Source organism: Chroicocephalus ridibundus, chromosome 9 (genome assembly GCF_963924245.1).
Source record: "Chroicocephalus ridibundus chromosome 9, bChrRid1.1, whole genome shotgun sequence".
NCBI lineage: Eukaryota > Metazoa > Chordata > Aves > Charadriiformes > Laridae > Chroicocephalus > Chroicocephalus ridibundus.
The window spans coordinates 36,438,140-36,456,888 of NC_086292.1; the positions used below are offsets into that span (position 1 = coordinate 36,438,140).

General features: G+C 42.4%; 1 protein-coding gene across 1 annotated transcript in view; it reads left to right on the forward strand.

The window, feature by feature from the left end:
* The window catches only part of MYO5A (myosin VA), a 106,356-nt gene that overhangs the window by 34,864 nt on the left and 52,743 nt on the right, over window positions 1–18,749 (forward strand). The window contains exons 5-10 of the mRNA XM_063345801.1: window positions 7,739–7,895; window positions 11,984–12,127; window positions 13,374–13,455; window positions 14,928–15,035; window positions 15,535–15,641; window positions 18,138–18,403. Of these exons, the coding sequence (XP_063201871.1) occupies window positions 7,739–7,895; window positions 11,984–12,127; window positions 13,374–13,455; window positions 14,928–15,035; window positions 15,535–15,641; window positions 18,138–18,403 (864 nt within the window). The remainder of the gene's footprint in view (window positions 1–7,738; window positions 7,896–11,983; window positions 12,128–13,373; window positions 13,456–14,927; window positions 15,036–15,534; window positions 15,642–18,137; window positions 18,404–18,749) is intronic.

Here is an 18,749-nt window from a genome sequence, read left to right on the forward strand (position 1 = left end):
TAGCCCTTCCACACTGCTTTTATTTTCAGTGCATTGTGTAAACTGCTCATATTTCATCTTACCAGCGAGGAAAGTTATTTGGTAAAATTTTGAGTGCTCTTGTTTTTGTTACAGCTGCCTCGCGGGGAGTCTTTATTGAACAGATTTGTTTAGTCATGCTCTCAGATACAAAGACGTGTGAATGTTCTGCCTGTAGATACTGCAGGTTATTTTGGTCGTACGCTGTCACAAATATGCAGGGGGGATGCTGAGAGGTTGATTGCAAAAAATAGGATGCTTACCTCAGTCAGAGTTATGTTTGCATTGCGGGAGACACTTAATCATGTCAGCTGCGTGTATGGACGTGTAGCCTTGCACAGTTTGGAAATCGGTGTAAGACAGTCGCTGAGCTTCGGCTGGGTTTGTGTTGGTCCCTGGTTAATCCCGCGGCTCTCGGAGGAGCTGCAGCTAATGGAAGGACAGCAAGATTTCAAACATGCCAGCATTTCAGAACAAACCTACCTGACCTTTCAGCAATGTCATTAGTTTTTCAGTTACTTTCTTGGGTTGGTTTTCCTGCTGCTGTAATTCAGCTGTAGGATGGCATATCGCTAAGTTCCTTTTCTGTCTTTGATGGGCACGACGGACATTGATGTTAGGGTAATTACGTGTGTACGCTGCAAACAGGATCTGCCCAAATGTTCCCTGAGTCACAGGTTCCTTTCCTGGGAGTTTGTGTCAGGTTCTTTGATCATTCCAAATTCACTGTTTTGAAAATGTAAAGCAATTTTGGGCTTCCAAGTCTACTTTATTACCACAGAACTGCAGTAGAGGAACAGCAGTGAGATAAAGCAGACCAGACTGTCACTGCTAGATTAAATAAAAGCTGTTTATTGTGTTCTTGTTCTTGCATTGAAGCAATAGGAGATTGCGACATTTGAAGATCTCAGGATCAGGCCTTTAGCAGCAGTTTGTGCTGTTTTGACTTAACAAAAAAAAAAAAAAAAAGAAACTGTCATATGCCATGGGGTTGGTGCCTTTAGCCGTAACCTAAACGTGTTATTCCAAAAGAAATTAAGAAAGCGGTAGGAACTCAAAAAAAAAAAAAAAGGCAGGAGATTTAATTAAACCTCTTAGCACTGGAGCAGTGAGGGAAGATGATGTCCTGAAGTTGGTGGCCTTCAAACCACCCTGACAAGAAACTTCCTTGAAAACATCAGCACTTTGTCAGTGTCCTCAAGGTTAACAAACATAGAGGGTTTAGGATCAAAGGCAAAGTATGTACTAATGTTCTTCTCATCTAATTGCCCTGTTATTTGGTCTCTTCATTTTATATTAAGGATATCTCACTCTGATCTTTTCTGCCAATCTCATCTATGGTATTAAGACACTTCAGCTTTGAAGTAGTTCATCAGAGGCAAGCATTTCAAAGTCAGTATCAGAATCTTTTAAAATTGGCTGTTAATAATATGGTTTTGCCAGGTAGAGATGCTGGTGGCTTGGGTATGGATGGATTGATGTGAATATTGAGGTTGGTGTCAATAATTCTGTACTCCTTTTGTTGGTTTTCCCAGGCTGATGTTTTTGTGGTGTGTGTGCTTATATGCACGCTATTGCTATTTGACATTATTTGCTGTGGAGTCATGAGTCTGAAAGACGAGATCAAGTGATACATCCGATGCATCGGTCATAGGAAGCAAAGAAACACAAAAACAATGTTGTGCTTTGATGATTAAATTGAATGGCTCTGGGCTTCTTTAATCCCCTCCGAAATGCTTATTGATGGGTAGGTTTTTAACTGTTTCAGTGTTCCTGCTTCAGAGAGGGATTTTCTTTTGGTGCAGAGGAAGAAGGTAAACAAAAATGTCTGTAGGGATTTTTCAGTCTGTGTGTCTTGATTATCCTGATCTGTTTGGACAGTTTGCTATGGAAATAACGACTCTGGTGCAGGAAGCTGTTTTGGTTTTTGAGGGAACCAGCTTCAGTGGGTGTAGTGATCTTAACGAATGGAAATTGTTTGAAAATTGACAACTCTGCCTTTAACGTTAGTAACTTTAATGTTTCATTTCTTGCAGTGTTCTTTCTTTTTTGCCTCAGTTCTTCCACTGGTCATCTGAAAATGGTTAAAAGCCGCCTTAGATGTTGACAGGCATCAATGATTAGGCAGTGTTGTTGCAGCACTCTGCACACATTGAAGGTGCCCAGTGACAGTCTTGCTCTTGCTCCCACTGCAGTTGACAGCCGTGGTCTCGTGGGAGTAGCGTTTCCTCCATTCTGAGCCCTTCTGAAAGCATCTCCCCTAGATTTCTACGAAATACGGAATTTAAAGTTAGTAGTAGTCAATGCTGTTAAAAGTATTGCATTAAGACATACGCACATCCTCAACAAAGGGTCTTCTTCACGTCTTGAAACCGATTCTTTTTTTTAAACCACTTTCTGTTTTCTTGTGCATCGTCGTTTCATTCGTGTTCTGCAAAACCTTTTTCTGCAAACCTTTCCCCAGTTTGTAGCATTCTATTTTTCCCCAGTGCTGAACCTCCTTTGAGCAGAAGCTGTCTCCAGTGTTGAATTTTGCAATGGTTTTTCAAAGCATAAAAAAAAACCCTGCTGGAAAGTAGGTTGTAATCCCAAACTTCCAGGAGTTAGGTAAGTCTACATCTATTCCGTTTTGGCACTCAGACAGTGAATTTCCTCATAAACATATTGCCTGTCGACAGAATTTTGTAGGTAAAGCAAAATGGTCTTTAAAATTTACCAGCCTATGCACAAATCTGTTTCTGTCCTTTACCGGAATTATGGTATGAAAAATTAATGACGTTTATTGCTCATTCTGTGGCCATTACTTGTCATAAGGAGTGGAGTTGTGTATGGCTTGGATACAGCATCTGAATATTGCCTTTCAAGATTAGGCATCAGCATTATTTTGGTGATAGATAACACTATTTTAACTTTAAATTATAAGTTATTTGTCCCATAGTGTGTTACTGTTCTTCTATTTGACAAGAAATAGCTGTTATCCTCACATGACTCTTAAAGTATAGGCTTGAGAGAATAGATATGGAAGATTTCTGAATCGAGTCCCCTGCTTCTGCAAGCAATCTCAGCCTGTCATTTCACATTTCAGCTTGTGAAATGTTTGGGCCTGTCATCTTAAAACTGGAGTTTTATTTTGGTTTTGTCATTCCTTTATTCTTCTGCACTGGCAAAAGCTGAATGTGATCCTGACCGATGCCTGCACATAATACTTGGTGTTTCCGTGGATCGTAAACTGGTCCCAGTCAATCTGCTTCAGCCTGCTGGGGGTAAACACCTCTTTTCAGGTTGATTTGGCTTACTATCGTGTCACTGTAATGTAGTTCTGTATCCTAGGATGTCATCGTTATCCACCTTTGGGTGAAAGAAGACTCCTCCACCTTCTCATCTCCCAGCTTGCTTTCCCTTATTTCTCTTTGTAAAAGCATAATTAAAATCTTCCCTCCATTCAGAAGTAATCTTAATTTTAAAATAAACTAGTTCCTTGTTTCATTCAGAGAAAAAGCTCCAAGAAGATGGGAAGTGTTGCGTCGATAATGGATTGTGGCGTCAGGCTGCAAAGTGGTGTCACACGTACCGCTGTTGCCCTCCTCACTTGTTTCATTGGCTGAAAGTTTTAATTACAGCTTTTTCTGACTGGTGATGTGTAAAGTGCTCAGAATGTCAGGTCAAAGGCTAGGGGCAGTGATTTAACTAAAAATAACCCCAAAGGTGTTATTTATACCTGAGAAAGAACTCAGGGTGTTACTTGTGTTTTCTGGGGATTTTTTCCTCTGTTTTGTTTTGGTTTTTTGTTTTGTTTTGAATGGAGCCTGATGATGCAAATTTCACTTCGCCTAAGCCGAGGTTATATTTTTGATGGACCATTGCTTATACCAAACCATTGAAAATAATTTTCAACACATTTCATGCACTATCCAAGGTATTTTGATTCTGTTTTACTTACTGTTTTTTTTTTTTCAACGTGGCATTTTGTTTCCTTAAAGTTTAATGACACAGAAGAGCCCTCCGCTGAGCTGACAGGGCTGTCTGGTGGGACTACCCCACCCCCCTTGAAAGACTAAGTATCTTGCTGCCTGTGGTAGGGTGTCCATGTGCCAAGTCTTCCCTGAAAAGGGCCAGGAACTTTGTAGAAAGCTCCTATGGGTGATTTATGGGCAAACCATTGCTAATTCACAAAGGATGTCCCATTTTTAAGTATGATTGACTTTTCAGTCACTCCACAGCTCCAGACAGAACAAAGGCTGGGATTAGCACTTTAGGGGATGTGTAATCAACAGTCAGCAAGGCTGAGGTACGCAGACATTATTTATCTCAATAAAACTCTTTTTACGTTACGATGACCTGAATTTAATTACATCAGCTTCATCCATCAGCTGACGTGCAGTCTCTCCAGGTAGATTGTCTCTCAGAGCGTTGAACTTGCAACATAACCAAGAAGACATCAGCCCTGAAATCATCTTCTCTAATGCATGGAAACGCATAAGTTCTTTTAGGTAACAAAATATTATTTTTTTTTTTCTGCAGTAGGGCCTCTTTGTTAGGCATGTTGTGGCAGTTACAGCTCGTCATCCCCTGCCGCCGTTGTGTTTGGGGTGTTGAGTTATGCTGCCCTTTCTCCTTCTTCAAGTGTCGAGTGTGATCTTGGCCATTTTGTTGTGTTTGCCTTTCTCTCTGCCAACAAGCAGAAAGAATAATATGCTAGAGGGTGGTCACTCCAGTGTGTTACGGCAAAACAATGGACTAATGTACTTGTGCAGACAAGAGCAGCTCTGAGGGCGGATGGAGCGCTGGGAGGGCGATGCAAGAGGACTCTGCTGCAGACCATGAGCGAGCCCTTTGTTTCTCCTGATTGCCGTAGCTGCTGCAAACACAAATGTTCATTGCAGAAGAGATGGCAGCAACGTTTTCGTTGCTTGCACAGAGCCAGCTGTATCTTCTCTAGGCGAATTTATGGAACGTATGTGTGTATATGTACTGATACAGCAATATAATAACAGATCCCTTATTCCTGAGCACATGAATGAGTGCTAAGGAGAAGAATACGTCTTCGTATCTTATGACGTGGGGGAAGGGAACCCAAGGCTAATTAGCAACAGTATTCTTCAGGAGAAATTACTTCAACCTCATTTTTTCGTTGCTGTCTTTGGAAAAGATGGAGATCCTTCCGTTGAAGAGCCTGGTGTTCCTACCGCTCTTGAGCTCCCGAGGAGGGACTGGGGACAGCAAAACCAGTGTGTGTTTTCCACGCTCACAGACGTGTCCTTCAGGGATGTGACAGAATGAGACGCCTTTATTTCCCTGTTCCTCTCTTGGCAGCAGAGTTAGTTTTTTGTTGCCAGTTTTGTCAGAAGTCTGTAAGACTGAGGTTGCATTACTTTGTTTTCTGAAAGCCTTCTGTACTTTGGGAACTAAGCTAAAAATAATCTTAATCATCAGAGGATACATTTCACAGGAGTTGAGCTTCATGCGTTCTCGTGTATGTGATGTTATTTAATACATGAAACAGCTGGTGATCTACAAATACAAAGCTTGTTGTGTCGTTGCCCATCTCCTGTGTTAGGCAGCTCATGAAATCAGAGCAGAAGTTCCACAATTTAGAATGGTATGGCGTTTTTTTTTTCTGTTTGAAAGAGCGGAAGAGGAATAAAAGAGAGAGCAATGCCAGTCCTATGAAGAAATTGTTCTCTGTTTTTGACTCACTGCAGGAACTGTCTGTGTGAGAGGAAAATTGTTTGTTATGGGTTGTCCCATTTAAGCATTCGGTTGGACAAACCATGTCCTTCCACTGCTCTTTTTGACTGTGAGCATCCGTATAACTCATGCCACCGCCTGACGTGCAGAGCTACAGGCTGTCCCCCATGCATGTCTGTCTTCCTACTGCTGCTGGACTCAGGGAGGATGGGGAAGAAGCGAGAGCATTTCTTCTTCCTTTCCCAGCTGGAAATCTTCATCGCTACCACAAGCCACCCCAGGCACCCTAGACCTCCCAGAGGCGCGTGCACAGCAGGCTGGATGGCCACCGTAAGGAGAGGTCTCATCGCTGGGTGTTTTAATTTTCCCGTGGCCGAGGCTGGCATCTCTGTCAGTTCAGCCCGCGGAACCCCGACTGCGCACAACCCCGTGTCGAGCTGAACAGTTCGGCTCTCCCACAGCTTTCGCGCTGAGACGGACGGCTCGGTGTATGTAGAGGTGTGAACTGTGCTGTAGTCGTTCGCACCTACCGCATGTGTTAAATAGAAGTTGAGAACATAAAATTAGGTTGCTTCGATCTTCTTAAGCTTTCCTATTAAATTTAAATCGGCACCCAGCCATTTAAAGTAATTTCCTTTTCTGAAATGTGGAAAACCTGCTTCAGCCGATGCCTTTGTTCGGTTAAACGAATCCCACCTTGGCTCTCCCGGAGATGCGGGATGTACCAGAGGCTCCTTTAGCCGACGTCTTTGTGCAGCGTGAAGTAGATGCTGGAGTTGTGCTCTGTTTCTGGGGGCTTGGGGATGCTTTTGAAGGTAGGAGACAGCTTGAGAGAATCAAGTGATGTGATCTGTAATTTAGCTTCATAATTTCAGCAGCAGCTTTTTTTTTTTAACCGCCTCAGAAATAGAACCCCAGATCTCCTGGAGGACCTTTAGGCTACAGAAACCACAAATAGTTTTTCCATGTATATTTCTTCGCTTCCGCTGCATAGCATTTTGCCGGTGGCCTCAGCAGGCGTTTGGAGGCTGCTCAGGCTGCGTATGCGCTGCCTGAACACGTGCCTGCCCAAAATTTCATTCACAGTTACTGTGCTGTAAGTGCAGCCTGGTCTGGGGCTTGGCTGTGCTTTCTGTGTTCCAGACCCAGTTCTGTAAAGCTTTGGGGTGAAATTTTATTCCTTCTTTCTCTGCTTTCCAGTACATAAGGTAGAGTTAAGCTCACCCAGCTCATAGGAGTATTTTGAGATAGCATTCATTTTAATTTCTTTTACTTTGGAAATATAAAATGCTGTATAAAGCAAGAATGGTCTTTATTTTAAAAGATACAGGCTATATAAATGCTAATTTCTAGCCTTGTTATTTTGTAGTGTGTTTATTAGTCATACGGTTGGGCTTTATGAATAGACCCCTCTTTGAGATGAGGGAAAATTGTTTTAGTAGCAAATAGAGATTTTTATTTTTTTTTTTTTTTTTTAAACGAGAAGAAATTGCTTCACAGCAAAGGGATCATCTTCACTCCAGAGATGCTATTTGTGTCCTGAACAGCCCTGCTTGAATTTTTCAGATTCGGAACAATGCTGGGAAAAGCTGATGATTAGATCAGAAGGACAAAAGGTTTCTGTTGCCGGCTCCGCTGTTGATTTCTCTATCTGTAAGATGGCATTAATGATCTTTACTAATGAGCACTGATAATTTAGTGGAGCACTTTACCGGAGACTGTGGATAGAAGTAGCTGCAGAAGCATGTAGTGGATAGTGGTAGCCGGTACCTTTCCGTAGCCAGGTTCTCTAGAGCAGCTCTGCTGGCTGTGGTGGCCACATCCATCCCGGCTGAGCATCCTGGCCGCAGGCAGTCCCATCAGCCGTTTGGGCAGCTTGCTCACTAACAAACAGCCTTGTTCCTGCCACGTGCATTTACATTATTGCTGTGTTGCTAACATTTATGGTGGAAGGGTTGTTGCCAAGTTGGGGACACAAAAAATAAGCATCCTTGAGAGAACAGCTGGTAATTAACATGTCTTTGTGTTTCAGAGATGAGCGAAATCAGTCAATCATTGTCAGTGGGGAGTCTGGAGCCGGGAAGACCGTCTCTGCTAAGTATGCCATGAGGTACTTTGCCACGGTCAGTGGATCTGCCAGCGAAGCCAATGTTGAGGAGAAAGTCTTGGCCTCCAACCCCATCATGGAGGTAAGAGATCTACAGCCCTAACCCACACCCTCCAGCTGCAGTTATTATTCTGGGGCTAACAGAAGCATTCAATAGAGAGGGCAATCCATACTTTTTTAAGGATCAAAGAACCTAGAATAAATATATTTTAAAATTTTGGGTTTAATCCATTTACCAGGACGTGCTTTAGGCATCATTTTTTGTAGTACTTGTGAAAGATTGAGAGAAGACAGGAGGTGATGTTTCAGTATTGTTAATGTATTTCACATAACAGAGTAATTTTTATATGGATTCTGCTTTAAATCTATTCAGCTTTGTAACGCTGGTGGTTCCCAGACCACTGGCCAAATGCAAGTGCAGAACACTGGTTTTGTGTGTAGGATTCCAAAGCGTATTAAGACTTCTGGTCTTACCTACTGAACATATACATCACACACTGAGGGCAGGTGGATTATACTTTGAAGTGAAAAGAGTTGTTGAGTAACGCAAATGTTTAATTTTAGGAGAAGTGATTATGGAAGATAGACTGAGAAAGCGAAGTTACATGAGATGCACACAGTTCCTTTCAGAGGGGAAAAACACGAGAGAAGACCTAATTTTGCTATAATTAGCTCAGACTGATGTTTCAGTTCTGGAAATTTGTGGAACTAACCATAGTCAAGTCCCAAAGCCATTGGCTTGGGAGCGTAGGTGCTGGCAATAGGCTGTGGGATAACACGTGCAGTTCCCTCCTGCTTCAGGATCTCTCTTCTCCAGGAAGCTCAGGAGATGCTGTCATTCCAGTGTCACGGCCAAGCAGAAAACATCTCTTAGGCTCATCTGAATTGTTTTTTGAGTCTTTGGCTTTGTGTTGATTCACGTTGTAGCTGAAGTTGAGGAACTATGTTAAGAAATGATTCACCAGAGAGAATGCAGTCTTGGGGAATTCCTTGAGAGAAGTAGTGCCGTCCATAGGCACGCACATGTGCGTGCCTATGGACAACCTAAGAAAATGCTTAGGACATCTGATGCCTTGGTAGGTGTTTAGCAGCTTTATGCAATAGTGTGAAGTCTTAGTGGACAGGCATGAGTAAATGGAGTGTGTGCAGTGAAATGTGAAATGCAAAATGCTGCCATTGTATTCTTTCTCAGGTATTTTTAAAAATGAACTATATTTTATTCCTTCTTTCCTCCTGGCGCGAGGAGTTCATGCTACTCAGACTGTAGCTGCCGCATCACAGTTGTGTGTGTTCTGTCACAAGGTAATTGTGCCTGGTTTGTGGTGCTCTGTGGTGGTTTGAAACTGTTTTGTGAGATAAAACAGGCCGTGCCGTGCTGGGTGGTGGGCTCCGCTGCCGTGGGATCCAACTGTCCAGCTGTGGGAGGAAGCCAGGGGAGCTCAGCCTTGCCCAGCGGGGGCAGCCTGCGTCTGGGGAGCGACGGCAGTTTTGCCATTTTGAGCTAACCCCAGAGTACTCCCCTCACTGCTCTTTGCAGTAGGTGTCGTTCCATCCTTGGCCACCTTGAGATGCGGTGCATGGCTAACAGGACCGGGGGGGCCCAACGCCCCTGCTGCCTTCCCCTGTGCACCACGGAGGTGACACCTGGGGCCAGGCAGGCGGCTGCATCCTCACCACCTGGCTGCTGAGTGACAGCTATGGTGAGACCCTTCGGGACAGGTCTGCAATTCGCTCTTTGTTCGCTGGGTGAAATACAAGGCTGTCTGCAGGTTTCCCTGCGCCACTTCTTTTGTTTGGTCTCAAAGCCTAAGCCGAGCATCCTTCTCTCTCACTCCTTGGACCCCACCTCCCAGTCAGTGGCCATCAGCTCACCACTAATTGTCTGATTTAATTTCCAAAGCAAGAAAATTTAAATTGAAGACTAGAAATGAACTTTCCATCCATACCTACCCACTAAAAAACGATAGTGGTGCTTTATTTTTATTTTCTAGGGATAGCAATAGTTCCATGAACCTAGGTATATGTAAATTTCAATTACTTTAAAAATTGTTATAGTTGGATGAAAGTTATCCTTTTAACTTCAAACACTTAAACTTTAAATAAGTTTTAGAGTGAGTGTTGTGAAATCTGCAGAAACACAAATTAACCCATGCAGATTAGGAAGAAAATGAGTAATTCCTTTTACAAACAGGAACCTCCTCATTTGCTAAGTTGATTGTAAAATCTTAGGAGCAGAAGGTCATTTTATTTTTTAATTTCTATTTGGACAACTTAAACATCAGGATTTTATGAGCTACCATCATTAGTGTCAGAATTTCACATCATCTTTGCCTACTAAACACTCTCTAATATCAAGTGACCGCTGTACATTTCTAGCAACTGTTTGAATTATTAGTTTTGTAGTCATTAACTATAAACTTTTCCTTTTTTAAATGTAGAAATTGTCAAGTCTTAAAACACATCTTTATATGTAATTTCCTGCCTCTCATGCTTTGTTACCCTATATAGCTGTGCAAATTTTACAGCTTAGTATATCCTCTGGCAAGCAATCTTACAATACCAAAGACTTTCTTAACTGTTTTCATAAGTAATACCTTTCAAATTAATCATTGGTTTGTGAAAATATTGTGATATTATGTTTCTACCACCACCAACAAAACACATCACAGTAGCAATAATTTTAAAACACAAGAAACGCAGTTTGAGTACGTTCCGTTTGAATGAATTTGGTATTTCTTAGAACTGCAAGATGCGATTTGTTCTTACATCCTTTGCAGCAGCTGTTCATCTGATGCCCGCGTTGACATCTGCTCGCTCAGGCGTGCGTGCTGCTGCTGGGGTGGGCTTTTGGAAGGTCTAATCCCGCTTCCCGCACAGTGCCCGGCTCGCCCTTACCGACGCACCCGCCTCTTGGTTACAGATTTGGGATGCTGATGCTCAGCATTGCTCTTTGCTCACATTTCTTTTTCCCAAGTTTTGTTTCAGCACAGAGTTCCTATGGGTGGCTACGTGAGCCAGGACACAGATAGAACGCTGTGGTCTTTAGTTACGGTGCACTCCAGAGTTAGGTACTTGATACCAGACGCACAGCGGCATACGACAAGAGGCAGCGTGCTGTATCTGAGTTACTCCAAATGCCATTCCTTTTGATGCAGAGATGTATTCGGGATTTTTTTTTTTTTTTTTTTTTTTTGTGGAAGGTGAATTGCTATGTGATGTCCAAAATATGTTCTCATTCAGAGGAGAAAATGCTTTTCTTTGAAGTTCAGCACGTTGTGGTTTGCATGCCTTGAGTTCTGATGTACCCGGGGGGTGCCTGGCGCGGGGTGAATCCTGACGCCAATGAGGTAGGGCGGAGGGGCGCCCAGACCCTTCAGGAACCACAGCCATCGTTTGCCCTGGGCATTCCAAGACCACGTACTGTAGAGGAAATAAGCAATAAACAATATTTAAGTATGGAGCTGTATTGAATTAATCTGAGAAAGGTAGGGCAGCATTGAAGGCTGTCTCTGAGTCAGTGACCAAGCTGCTATGGAAGGGATTCGGTTTCAGACAAATGACATGAGTCTGTACATGTTAATTTTTAGATTATATTTAGGCACACAGTAAATATTTTATAATGATATGTTTGCAGTAGTAGTTTGGAAGTGTGGCTAATTTATAGCATAATAATGATAATGAAGTGTTAGCCAGACAGAGCACAGGGGCTGTTTGCTGCTCCATGGGTTTATCAGAGGTAGACTTACAGAGATTGCAAGTACTTTACGTGTATCTGTACACATACACGTATGAATATATACAGTGTGAAGTCATTGTTATAGTTTTATTAAATCCTTAGAAGAAATCTGGGTGTACGCGAGCATTCAGCTAGACTGTTTAGTTCCCTTTAAAAGACTTCAGAGAGCAATACAGGATTTTTAGCTGGAATATTGGACTATGTGGAAGTGAAATTATTGCTAGGAAGATCAGCTCCAGATCTTACGTCAATGAAATAACCATATTTTGTTTTAACTTGCTGACCGGGCGGAGGTCGTTCTTTATTCAATTCTTGATTATTTTGAAACCAGGACAAAATGAATGTTGTTAAGTGGTTTAGGAGCCATGAGATGATTAAATAGATTTGATAATTTCTAAAAGCTCTTTAACCTTTACAATATTCCCTTTTTTCAGTCTATTGGAAATGCCAAAACTACAAGGAATGACAACAGCAGTCGCTTTGGGAAATACATTGAAATTGGTTTTGATAAGAGGTATCGAATCATTGGTGCTAACATGAGAACTTACCTCTTGGAAAAATCAAGAGTGGTGTTTCAGGTAATACTGGTGCAATCTTCTTATTGTATATTTCTGTGACCATGAAAAAAACAAAAAGCTATTATTTACTGATATTAGGTATCTCTCCTAAGAGATGGCTGTAATTGTATATTTGTAACATAGCATGTGTGGGGAGCGGGGAGAGAAGGAAAAGCAAGTCAGCCCTTTATTATTTGAATTAACCGTAGCTGTAAAATGTGTATTAGAAAGGTTGTGTATTTAAACATGAAATGCCTTCAGTACACTGCTAGATATGAGTTGTACTTACCATAGTTTTATAGAATAAGGCTTGAAAACCTAGCAGAAACCACTCATGCTCAAGAAGAGCCCTCTGTTGTGGTTTGTAAAGCTGGCATCTTAGCTCACGTTCACTCTCGTTAAAACCCACTGCTATCGCAGTAATTACAGATGACTCTTAATTGCCATTATTTAGGCAAAGGAGAATATATAATTTCATCCTTCTTGAACTCTCTTCATTTTGATATTTCACACTTGAACCGATCCGCAACCTTTTTGTCTCCCACACTTCCTCTGCATCTTTGCCTGCCTTGTAGTCTAGAGCTCGGTAAAAATGGACTGAGCCTTGACTGGCTGCCTAAAGGTATAAAGCAAATAATTGCAGTTTGCATTGTGTAGGAGTGTTACATGACATACTGCGGTGTGTTTGAAAAATAAGAGAGACTTCTTGCACATGGTTTAGCTGTGAGTCCTTTTCTGTTTGGTTTTTTTTTTTTTATTGTTATTGTTTTGAAATTATGAAATTTAGAGCACTTAAGTTCAGAATTATGGTGTCGGTCATGACTCATAACCTTCTGCCCTGTGTTTGTCCTTCATTTTAAAATTCCAGCTTTGCCTTGGCAAGAAAGATACTCCCTTCACCAGCTTACTATAAATGCTGAGGCGAATGGTATTAGTTATTTTTGGAAAATGAAAAGCTTTTAAGTATGATCATTTCACCCACCCATAGAATCCTGATCTATATTTAATAGTAATCCACAGTTCTGAAAAGTGAAATCATACGTTTTTTTGAAGTGAAAATGTCTACGTGCTTCTTGCTGTTGAAAATGGATTACATTAATCAAGAAGGAAATGATAGATGCTGATTTATCTTTCCTTTTTCCGTGGGGCTTCTATGCTCTTTATGTAATGCTAGGGAGAGCATTAAACATAGTAGTTCTTTTCTACTCGTGGATGTTTCTAGCACTTGTCAAGTTATGAAAAATAATCAATTCCTTTCTTTTTAAAGGCAGAAGAGGAGAGAAACTACCACATCTTTTACCAACTATGTGCCTCTGCAGCATTACCTGAGTTTAAAACTCTACGATTAGGTATGAAATTGACGTTCGTTCTGTTGCGCAAGTGTAGGTACAAAGCAGCATCTCGGAGCTTTTTGAGCCATAGAACCAAAAGAAGAATTGCCGGCTTTTGAATTCTAACTTTTAAGCCCTCAAATACTAAAATATATTGAAAATAACTAAAATTGCAGATCTTGGATTTTGTGGGTTTTAGCTGAAACGAAAGTAACAGATTTGTTTATTTGGCGTGCTCTAATACACTGCAGTTGTGGTCACTAGGACGACTTATGTCCTGGATTCCAGAGTAGCTTTCCAGTGGTGAGGGTGAAGTTCTCTTCTCTTGGTCCTTTAAAACCTTTTTTGCATGGCTCCAGCTACTAGAGAACTTCACCATTTCTGGTATAAACACCTGAAAAGCTTATTTTGCATCTGCATACTTTCACCTGGGCTGTTACCAACTTTACCATCTCTGCTAACTTGGTGATCGCAGAACTGATAAGTGAAATTTTTCATCTTGCAAATTAAAATGTTGATAAAGGAAAGGTTTCTCATTTAGCAGGAACTGGTGCTTGGTAGAAGAAAGGCATTATGATGACCTTGGAACAGGCAATCACCTCATCGTTTTTAAAATTCAGTATAAATTTCAGTGCTTCTTGTATATTTTTAAAAGTTAGCTTCATCGTGGGAAAACCGCACAACCTGTCGGTGCCGATTTCTGAAATATCGTTCTGGTTTTGAAGCGTTTCTCTGCTCCTCTGCGCCATCCTGGCACATTTAGGATTCGCATCTGCTGACACAGGAAAGAAAGGAACTGATGTAATTATAACTAAAGAAGCCATTTAGCAGACTCCTCTTTTCAGCATTCTTGAAACCTTAGCAGATCAGAAGAAGAGGAGTCTGTTACCGCAGCTGGAAGCGTGGCCACCAAAACCGCAGGAATTTACACAGTACCCAGGGGAGCTGCCGCGCTCCCACTGAAGCCCAGTGCTGTCCCCAGACTGGTATGAAGCTATCAGTCCTCCGACCACGACTTCTCAGCCAGAACGGATCAGAGATACTCATCAGACTAAACCAGACCATAAATTAGAAACGAGAAGAAAATAAGCAAAGTAGAATTTTTTAAATATCCTGATGCGGTAATTCCAAAGTGCTGCTGCTGTCAACTCTGCACCTGCCGCTTGAGTGGTTGGCTCAGACTTGGAGAATAATTGCTGCCAAAGTGCTTGTTCCACAGGTGTGGAAGCCTGAACCAAGGTTAGGTAGAGAACATGCTTGAGGCCCTATTGTAGGAACCAGGTAACTTAAGAATACTTACTCCCACTGTTAAATCTTGCAAAAATTATTCTCCAGAATAAGTGGGTCCTATGAGCCAGAAGGCAAAAATACACTGACATCTTTCAAATCCTGGATTCTGCCAAAGAGCAACTTAATCATTACACAGCTTTACAGATGTGCCGTGAATTTCGGCATCGGTGTGTGTAAAAGATTTGTTTTTTCTCTTACAGGGAATGCAAATTACTTTCACTATACGAAGCAAGGTGGAAGCCCTGTGATCGATGGTGTCAATGATGCTAAGGAAATGGCAAACACCAGGCAGGCCTGCACTTTGCTAGGTAATTTATAAAACACAGTCTTATCCTAAATCTGGTAGACTAGCAAGTGTTTTCTACGTTGTTTGTGTATATTCTCTTCATACTCGGTTGTGTTTAAAAACAGGAGAGTTTGATAACGTCTGTGACTGAGATACTTCTGTTGCATTAAGAAGGTATTTAAATTGCAGTGGAACCATGTATGTAGTGTAGGAGGAGGATGCGTTATATGAACATAAATGGTGGAGTCCCTTCGTGTAGCATATACAGTGTTAGAGGTCACTGACAAAACACTTTGCAACAGCAAATTAAATAGTTCATTTTAATGAAATCTTTTTTTTGCATCTGGTTTTAATATGTTTTTAATAGAGGTGGAGCTAAGCAGTACTGTCAAATGCCATAGTCTGAGAAAAACCACACAGCGGTGACCGTTTTTCTCTTTCTAATAAAGTTTTTCATCAGCTGCAGCTTGTGGTTCTTTATTTCTCTCTCCATTCAAAACGTTTTGTTCATAATTTTTCAGGGATTAGTGATACCTACCAGATGGGAATTTTTCGAATCCTTGCTGGCATCCTTCACTTGGGCAACGTGGAGTTCACGTCTCGGGATTCCGACAGCTGCACTATTCCTGTGAGTGGTAGATGAGCTGAAGAGCATGGTTTCTACTCTGACAGTTCTGCTTGTTTGTGGGGACCTCTTCTGAAAAAGAGTAACAAATAGAAAAATGCAAGCAATGTGTTTGTTTCTAATTTCTTAACATTTTCACGGTTCTCCTTGCAGATGGATTCAGCTCTTCTCAGTTTAGAGGCCTTAGACGGTACTCTCTGTATTATAATGGTGGTTGCCTGAATTTCATTTCAAAGCTCTAATTGATCTGTCCTAGAAAAGTCTACCAGGCAGGCTAGCTTTGAAGTCCTGGACAGGGGTCTAGATCTCTATATCCCTACATAGATACGTTCCCTGCCCACAGTAAATGCTTTGCAGGATGTTGGTTTTTTTAATGTTAAATGCCAAAATGGCCTCAATAACTGCAAAGCAAATGCTTCACAAAGTCCCCTGGGATGTCTAGACATGAGCATAGGATATACAGGTATGATTTGTGTGGCTCATCTAGGTTTCGTGGTTTTATCCGTCCTTTTTTACCTTTGTGGAGGTCAGCGATGAGGACTGCGTAGTCTGAGCTGAAAAGAAACTCCTCATTCAGTGAGGAAGTCTGTATTCTGGAGGTGAGAAACTAAAAGGATCTGGTTCGTCACTCTTCTGTTCCTTCGATACACAAGTGACCAGATTCAACTTTTTGCCTTTCCTGGAATGTCTGCTGCTGGACTACACAGTCTTCATCTTTCTCTCTCTTCAAATACTAGCAACAGTTGCAGGGTTATTTTCTCATTTTACTATCGGTCGCTTTCTCAAGGATCTGCAGTAGCAGTTTCTGGAGCTGAGACAACAGGTCCTTCATCGGGCCACCGATGATCAGTGTGCCTGGTCTGACACCACCACCTGTCCGGGGGATCTAGAGGATAGCTGCTGTGAAACCACAGCGATAGTCTGGCTCTCTGGTGTGTCCTGAAAAGATTTTCACTACAAAGAAAGCGTCATTTAATGGTCACGGGTAGAAAGCTGATGAGCCCCGGGACATGATGAGCTAGGCTGTGCTGTAATGGGTATCTCCAGCGCAGGAATCCCACTGAATGAGCTAGGACAAAGCTGCACGTTCCTGTGCAATCCTATCCTGACATGGTAAACATCTAGCAGGCAGCGGTGAATGTCTGCTCAATGGCATCTGCTACCTGAGCCACGCTGTCCTCTGACAGTAGCCGTGCCATTGCGGAGCCCTGTCGCCGTGCAGACTGGTCTGCCCGGGAGGCGCCGGTGCCGTGATGCAGTGGTGGCGCTTCAGGGAGCTCAGCGAAGGTGCCGTGTGGATGAATCAGTTCGTTTAATGTCAGCTTGAGTGACCCTAATGTGGCATGCTTTTGTGCAGTGCACATTATTATTATTACTTTATTATTATCTTCTGAGCCAGTTGGAGGGGTGTGGCTAAACTGAAAGAAGACATGCTCAGTTAACTGGATTTTGGAGGTGTAACAGCACTGCCATGGGACCTGTGTGCTGTAAGGACTGGAGGAAACGCCAGAGAAGTCAGAAGGACGTGGAAATAGAAAGATAAAGCTGATGTACCCTGAAGCTACGGGGCATGTAGTAACAGTCCCCGTAATCTGTCCTTGTCAAGACACTGCTTGTCAGCCTGCTGTTGAGCCACCAGGTGCAAAGTGAACGTGATGAGGAAGTAGTGTTACGGGAGTTCCTTAGGAAGAAAGACCTGTCTGTCCTCCTTGATTTCTAGCCATCAGTTTGCTTGTTAGTCACGAGGTGTAGTATCTTAACTCAGTGAGTGGTAAACGCGCTGCACGGATTTTTTTCATGCAGAAATCTTATATACCCATCTCAGTGCGCAAGCCTTGCTAGCTGATTTTACCCGCTTAAACAAAGGTCAGTTTTTTCACTTGTACGGTCCAATTTGAGAGTTAGAGAATATCATGTGGGTGCTCCAGTGTCTTAATGTTTGTCTCCAGAATTCACTGAGAAAACACTGTGTTAAATACTGAGACCAGAGCGCTAAAGCCCTTCTACGCTTTTTTCTTCTCGTTTTTGGCATGGCCTGCAATGCCCCATTGCCCGTCAGTCCCTGCCATGAGCAGACAAGAGCACCACGCAGGAGCTGCAGTTATTCTGCCCCAGCACACAGCTGGCATCCTGTCCTCTCCATTTCTCTAGCTTCTTCGCTCAAAACTGAGACGGTTATGTATAAGAATTCAAAATGCCGAGTCCATCCCTGGGAAAGTAGGTGATTTGTTTTTGCGAAGGTTGCAGGTTGCCTGTGTGGGGCTTTTTGGTGAACACGGGTATGGTAAAATGCCTTTGGGGAAACTGCGATTCACTAATTTACATCAGCGATGTGGATGTGATAAGTGGGTAGGGAACTCGCTACGTTTTGAAGGAGGAAGAGCCGAGGAAGCTGCTGTTGTTGCTTACTGTTGGATCGCTGCAGGCAGGCAGTTCTTCTGATTGCATGCGTGCTATGGGTAATACTGTTTCAAGACCTAATGAGATCGTTTTTATTAGCCCAAGCATGAACCCCTCACCATCTTCTGCGACCTCATGGGTGTGGAGTACGAAGAGATGGCCCACTGGCTTTGCCATAGGAAGCTCGCAACTGCCACCGAAACCTACATCAAGCCAATTTCTAAACTTCACGCCATCAATGCCAGAGATGCACTTGCCAAACATATCTATGCTAATCTCTTCAACTGGATTGTAGATCACGTGAACAAAGCCCTTCACGCTACTGTAAAACAGCATTCCTTCATTGGAGTGTTGGACATCTATGGGTGAGTCTTTTTGTCAGAGATATGTCACCTCTTACATAATTATCTTACTGCAAAGCATCTTTGTCTTTATCAGGTAACGCTGCAGGGATTGCGCAAAAAAGCCCCAAACCCTTAGCAGCTGCTTATTCCAGCTGAAGGAAGTAGGTGTTTAGTTTTGACATGCTATGTAAGATCTTTGTCTTGACTTTCAGGTTTGACATTTATAGTGGGATTTCAGATTTTTGCTGTTGGTAGTTCCTTTATGTATTGTGTTGGGGAAAGTTACAAGGCAGTTGTCATCTCGTGGTTTCTCCAGGGTGGTGCTTCTAGAGAGGACAAGGATAACTAAAGATGCTGTCTGTGAACA